A 6,921-nucleotide genomic window follows, 5' to 3' on the forward strand; every position below is an offset into this window, starting at 1 on the left:
CCAGGATGGTCTCGATCTCCTGACCTCGTGATCCGCCCGTCTTGGCCTCCCAAAGTGCTGGGATTACAGGCTTGAGCCACCGCGCCCGGCCTATCTTTCTCTGTCTCTTTCCCTTTTCTGTCATGTCGTGGACCTCTGTTAAGCTTCTCTAGATCTCCTGCTACAGGTCACAGGAGCTGCAGGCCAGGTGATCCAAACTGGTTGTCTTCCTTCATTTTGACAAAAGCCCATTTAACAGATGGCAAAGGTGAAGATGGGGTCTGTTACCCAACCGACCCGGTTAGTGCTGCAGCTGGGATTCTAATCTGGGCAGCTGGATACCAAAGGCCAACCAAAAGGTGATTCTGTCCCTAAAGGGACGATTCCTGACCTCACTGTCCACGCTCACAACACTCTACTCCAGGCCGAGCATGGTGGCTCATACCTCTAATCAATCCCAGCACTTTGGGAGGCCGAGGCGGGCGGATCACCTGAGATCAGGAGTTAGAGACCATGCTGGCCAACATGGTGAAACCCCGTCTTTACTAAACAGACAAAAATTAAATGGGCATGGTGGCACGTGCCTTTAATTCCAGCTACTCGGGAAGCTGAGGTAGAAGAATGGCTTGAACCCAGGAGGCAGAGGTTGCAGTGAGTTGAGATCATGCCACTGCATTCAAGCTTGGGTAACAAAGCGAGACTCCGTCTCAAAAAGGAAAAAAAAAAAAAAGAATGCTCCACCCACTTTCCATCCTGGAACTCTGACCTGGGACAATGCCAATCCTTTGGCCTCAATTTTAACTTTTTTTTTTTTTGTAGACATGAGGGTCTCACCATGTTGCCCAGGCTGGACTCAAGCAATCCTCCTGCTCTGGCCTCCCAGAGTGCTGGGATTATAGGAATGAGCCACTTTCACCTGGCATTTGGCCTCAGTTTGACAGCCTCGTCCAGGACCTTGAGTGTGTGGCTTTCCATCAAAGGCTGCACCCCTACAGGCCACAGTTCAAGCACAATAATGGTTTGTACTCGGCCCTCTTAACTCAATGACTCTAGAAAGTTCAAGACCCTTTTTTAAATTTTTTGAGACGGAGTCTCACTCTGTTGCCCTGGCTGGAGTGTGATGGAGCGATCTGGGCTCACTGCAACCTCAGTCTCCCAGGTTCAAGCGAATCTCCTGCTCAGCCTTCTGAGTAGCAGGCGCAAGCCACCATGCCCGGCTGATTTTTGTAATTTTAAGAGATAGGGTTTGCCAGGTGCAGTGGCTCATGTCTGTAATCCCAGCACTTTGGGAGGTTGAGACGGGCGGATCACGAGGTCAGGAGTTCAAGATCAGCCTGACCAACATGGTGAAACCCCGTCTCTACTAAAAATACAAAAACTAGCCAGGCGTGGTGGCAGGCGCCTGTAGTCCCAGCTACTTGGGAGGCTGAGACAGGATAATGGTGTGAACCCGGGAGGCGGAGCTTGCAGTGAGCTGAGATCACACCACTGCACTCCAGCCTGGGTGACAGAGACTGTCAAAAAACAAACAAACAAACAACAAAAAACTGTAACATGTGATGGTCTAGAGTCCAAATTTGTCCAACCCACCTTATTTTGTTGATGTTTTGTTTCAGGCTTTTAGCAGCCTGAAGCCATGGTTTTTAGTTTGTTTCTAATCATAAACAAAAAAGAGGGATGAGGAAGGGCCTTTACTGGTCCAACCAGACACAAAGAACCCATGACTATATTCTCTCCTTGGACACCCCTGAACAATACTCAAAGGTTCTAGAACGATGAGGGGGTTCTTCCTCAATCTCACCTAAAAGGGCATCTGGAATGCTGATGCTCCACCCTCAAATCTCACACTGGGTCCCTACCCACGGACTAAGCCAGGGTTCTGGAACACTGGTGGTCCATCCATCTAGGCTCTGGAATGGCAACAGCCTGTTCACTGCTTCATAGGCTGGGTTCTAAAATATTGCCAGTTGACCTCCACATTTTTTAGTTTTGGAGACAGAGTCTCGCTCTGTCACCAGGGCTGGAGTGGTGCAATGACATGATCTCAACTCACTGCAACCTCCGCCCCCTGGTTTCAAGCTATTCTCCTGCCTCAGCCTCCCAAGTAGCTGGGATTATAGGCACACGCCACCACGTCCAGCTGATTTTCATATTTTTAGTACAGACGGGGTTTCACGATGTTGGCGAAGCTGGTCTCAAACTCGTGACCTCAAGTGATCCACCCACCCCGGCCCCCCACAGTGCTGGGATTATAGCCGTGAGCCACCGTGCCCAGCCAACCTGCACATTTTTAACCTTCTTGTTCTACAACATGGTTCTTCAAACTTGAATGTGCTTGAGAATCCTCTCGGCAATTTACTAAAAAGTGGGTTCTGATCAAGTAGATCGGAGCAACAGCCTGAGATTCTCCATCTTTTCCTTTAAGGGTGGGAGGAGGGGAAACAGTCCTATTCAACCTGCCCTTTCCTCGTCTGCTGCCCGTGCAGATTCTACATTTCTACAAGCTCTTGGGGAACTCTGAGAGTGCTGTACCATGGACCACTCACTTGGATTCAATACAGGACTTGAGGCCAGGTGCGGTGGCTCACACCTGTAATCTCTTTGAAAGGCTGAGGTTGGCGCATCACTTGAGGTCAGGAGTTCGAGACGAGCCTTGCCAACATGGTGAAACCCCCGTTTCTACTAAAAATACAAAAGTTACCCGGATATAGTGGTGGGCCCCTGTAATCCCAGCTACTTGGGAGGCTGAGGCAGGAGAATCGCTTGAACCGGTGAGGTTGAGGTTGCATGAGCCAAGACTGAACCACTGCACTCCAGCCTGGGCAACAGAGCGAGACTCTGTCTCCAAAAAAAAAAAAAAAAAAACCACAGGATTTGAGCTGGGTGTGGTGGCATGCACCTGTAATGCCAGCTACTTGAAACTGGGGCAGGAGGATCCTTTAAGCCCAGAAGTTCAAGGCCAGCCTGGGTAACGTAAGGAACACAGAGCCAGGCACAGTGGCTCTTGCCTATAATCCCGTCACTTTGGGAGGCTGAGGCAGGAGGATCGCTTGAGCCAGGGAGTTGGAGGCTGCAGTGAGCTGTGATCACACCACTGCACTCCAGCCTAGGTGACAGAGCGAAATCCTGTCTTTAGCTAAAAAACAAAAGAAACCCCCCAATGATAAGTATGTGTTGTCTGAAGTCATTAAATTTCAGGGTGGGATACTTTGCTGTGTGGGGACACAGAACATATGCCAATCTCAGGCCCCCCACTGTCCAGGGCTCTAGGAAAGTCCTGTTCCAGACCCTCTGCCCCTGCCACCACTGCCACCCACCCCAGCGCCGCAGGACAGAGGCACTCCAGCCTGCCGGTAAAGTGTTTGCCGTTGGGTTTTCGTTTGGCTGGTTGTGTGTACACAGTGTATACAAGTTGAGTTGTACAGAAGCCCAAGAAAGAGCAAGAGACAAAGGGTGGTGGGAGCAGGGGGCGGGGTGGAGGGGCCGAGAACAGGGAGGAGGGGAAAGGAGACCGATAAAAAATAGAACCACATCCAGACAACAATGGGGGGGCAGCGGGTGGGGGCCAGACACAGACAAATCGCCGTAGAAAAGGAGTGGGGGGGCAGAGAGAGGGGACCCTTCTCCCCTCTCCACCTCCCCAGCCCCCTGCCCCAGGTATGTACAATAAATAAGATTAAAAATAATTAACAAGATGCGTTTTCCCCTCCCACCCGACGCCAAATGCCCTGGGGAGGAAATGGCCTTTAGCAAAGATCTTGGCCTGCAGGGGGGACTTGGGGGGAAGGGGTCCCCCAACTCTCTGAAGCCACCCCACCCCCCCCAGCCATACATAGACTTTTCCTATACATTATGTACAAGGTGGAGGGGGCGGGGGCTGTGGCTGTGGAGGGGGGGTCGGAGCAAGGGGAGAGGGAAACCGTTACTAAATAGACATTTATACATATATATAAATAATTTCTCTGTACACCGAACAGTGGGAGGAATGGGGAGGGAGTGGAGGGGGCTCGGGAGAGGGGGGGAGTCGGACTCTGAACCCTGCCCTGGAGGGGGCAGCATAGACACACCCTGACCCATGACCCCCTTTCCCCGGCGATGGAGCCCAGGGGTTAGCTCCTGAGGACACGCTTCTGTCCCAATTCTTGGTTCATGGAGGAGGCGCCCCCATCATAGGCTGGGGCGGGGTCACCCACAGCGGCTGTGGGCCTGTGCTTGGGCCAGCAGGTCACTGAAGGAATCAAAGAGCTGTTCCAGCCACGGCTGGTTCCGCATGCACTGCTGGACCACCTCCTCCTGGCCCAGGTCCTCGGCGCCGCCCTCGATGGCCAGGGTCTGCAGGGGTCAAACACGGCACTGGGAAGGGTGGCACAGCGGCCTCTGGGGAGGGAAGGGGCTGGGACCTGGGGTGTCAGATGTCAGTGTCCCAGGGAGACCAGGGCTGGGGGCTGCATCCTTAAGTCCAAGAGAGAAGGACCTGAACTCTTGGGTCTGCGGCAGGATGGGGATAGGCTTGGACCCTCAGATCCCGAGAGGTCAGAAGGGTTGGAATCCCAGGGCGATGGGTGCTATGGGTGGGGCTCACCTGGTCCCGGCAGCGCAGGAAGGTGTGGTATTTATAGTGGTGGAGTGAATGGTAGAGCGTATAGTATCCCGACTTTTCCAGCTCGACCTTGAACTCCTGGGTAGGAGTAGAGATGCCTCAGCCCCTCCGGCCCGGCGCTGGGCAGCCCCTCTCCTCCCTCCGCACACACCGCCACACTCCCCACTCCCAGCCCTGGCCCCAGGGCCCACCTGGGCTCTGACCACGCTCCTCTTGAGCTTGCTGAGCGTCTTGCGGTTGTACGGTTCCCCGGCCGGCCGCAGCCGCACAGCCCCCTCTTCCGGGGAACCCTCCTCACTCTGCTCCACTTGCAGCTGTGGGAACGTGTGCAGGGCATCCTGCAGGAAGCCAATGGGTCAGCTGGATGCCGCCCTGGACCCACACACCCCAAACTCAACAGCCAGGTCTCAGATCCGTGCCTCAGTTTCCCCCAGGTTGCAGATCAGCAGAGACAACTGGAGTCTTGGTCTCCTCAAAGGACAGAGGAGGCGGGGCCTGACTAGTGACGCTTACACTGTGCTTTCTGGCCTGGCTCAGATTCTCAGTGTCACCCAAAATTCTACCCCAGAACTCTCAGGCTCATCCTAACCATCTATCCCAGAATTCCCAAAACCATCCTAACCATCTATCCCAGAATTCCCAGCCCCATCCTAACCATCTACCCCAGAATTCCCACTCACATCCTAACCATCTACCCCAGAATTCCCACTCACATCCTAACCATCTATCCCAGAATTCCCAGCCCCAACCTAACCATCTATCCCAGAATTCCCAGTCCCAACCTAACCATCCTAGAATTCCCAGTCCCAACCTAACCATCTATCCCAGAATTCCCACTCCCATCCTAACCATCTACCCCAGAATTCCCACTCCCATCCTAACCACCTACCCCAGAATTCCCAGCACCACCTTAACCATCTACCCCAGAATTCCCAGCCGCATCCTAACCATCTACCCCAGAATTCCCAGCACCATCCTAACCATCTGTCCCAGAATTCCCAGCCTCATCCTAACTATCTACCCCAGAATTCCCACTCACATCCTAACCATCTATCCCAGAATTCCCACTCACATCCTAACCATCTACCCCAGAATTCCCAGCCCTATCCTAACCACCTACCCCAGAATTCCCACTCCCATCCTAACCATCTACCCCAGAATTCCCAGCCCCAACCTAACTATTTATCCCAGAATTCCCAGTCCCATCCTAACCATCTACCCCAGAATTCCCAGTCCCATCCTAACCATCTACCCCAGAATTCTCAGCCCCATCTTAACCATCTACCCTGGAATTCTTTTTTTTTTTTTTTTTTGAGACAAAGTCTCGCTCTGTCGCCCAGGCTGGAGTGCAGTGGCGCGACCTCAGCTCACTGCAAGCTCCACCTCCCAGGTTCACACCATTCTCCTGTCTCAGCCTCCCAAGTGGCTGGGACGACAGGTGTCCACCACCATGCCTGGCTAATATTTTGTATATTTTTAGTAGAGACAGGGTTTCACCATGTTAGCCAGGATGGTCTTGATCTCCTGACCTCGTGATCCACCTGCCTTAGCCTCCCAAAGTGCTAGGATTACCGGTGTGAGTCATCGCACCCGGCCATCTACCCCAGAATTCTAACTCCGGACTAAACATACTTCTCAGACCTACCCTAATATCCTACACTGGGATTACCCACTGTAGCGTAATATCTCACCCACAATCCTCAGTGCCAGCCTAACAATCCGTCTCACAATTTAGAGACTAAATTCATACTCTCTAGAGTTTTTATAACCTAATGCTACCCAGAATTTTCCAACCCACCCAGCACTCTACCCCCCAATTTTCAGAGCCAGCATAACATTCCAGCTTAGATTTCTCCGCACCAGTCTAAGAATCCATTCCAGAATTATCAGTCATTCTAACATCCTACCCATCATTCTGAGAAAACTACTATCTCACTCAAAATTCTCAGAGTCAGACTAATATTTCCCCGTATATTTTCCTTTCTGGAGACAGTGTTTGCTCTGTCGCCCAGGCTGGAGTGCAGTGGTGTCATCTCGGCTCACTGCAAGCTCCACCTCCTGGGTTCAACTGATTCTCCTGCCTCAGCCTCCCGGGAAGCTAAGACTACAGGCACCCATCACCACACCCAGCTAATTTTTTATTTTGAGTAGAGACAGGATTTCACCCTGTTGGCCAGGGTGGTCTCGAACTCTTGACCTCAGGCCAGCCACCAGCCTTGGCTTCCCAAAGCGCTAGGATCACAGGCGTGAGTCACCGTGCCCAGCCTCCCTGCATATTTTCTTTTTTTTTTTTTTTGAGACGGAGTCTCGCTCTGTCGCGGGGGCTGGAGTGCAGTGGCCGG

At 52.7% G+C, this 6,921-nt stretch overlaps 1 protein-coding gene across 1 annotated transcript in view; it reads right to left on the reverse strand.

Annotated features, from left to right (window-relative positions):
* Positions 1-3,333: 3,333 nt before the first annotated feature.
* PRR12 (proline rich 12) overlaps positions 3,334-6,921 on the reverse strand; it is a 41,562-nt gene continuing 37,974 nt past the window's right edge. Inside the window, exons 13-15 of the mRNA XM_011946519.1 lie at positions 4,771-4,917; positions 4,562-4,657; positions 3,334-4,311 (exon numbers count right to left, since the gene is read on the reverse strand). Coding sequence (XP_011801909.1) covers positions 4,165-4,311; positions 4,562-4,657; positions 4,771-4,917 — 390 coding nt within the window. The 3' untranslated portion in view covers positions 3,334-4,164. The remainder of the gene's footprint in view (positions 4,312-4,561; positions 4,658-4,770; positions 4,918-6,921) is intronic.

The sequence above is a fragment of the Colobus angolensis genome, unplaced genomic scaffold, assembly GCF_000951035.1.
Source record: "Colobus angolensis palliatus isolate OR3802 unplaced genomic scaffold, Cang.pa_1.0 Scaffold25, whole genome shotgun sequence".
In the NCBI taxonomy this organism is placed as follows: domain Eukaryota; kingdom Metazoa; phylum Chordata; class Mammalia; order Primates; family Cercopithecidae; genus Colobus; species Colobus angolensis.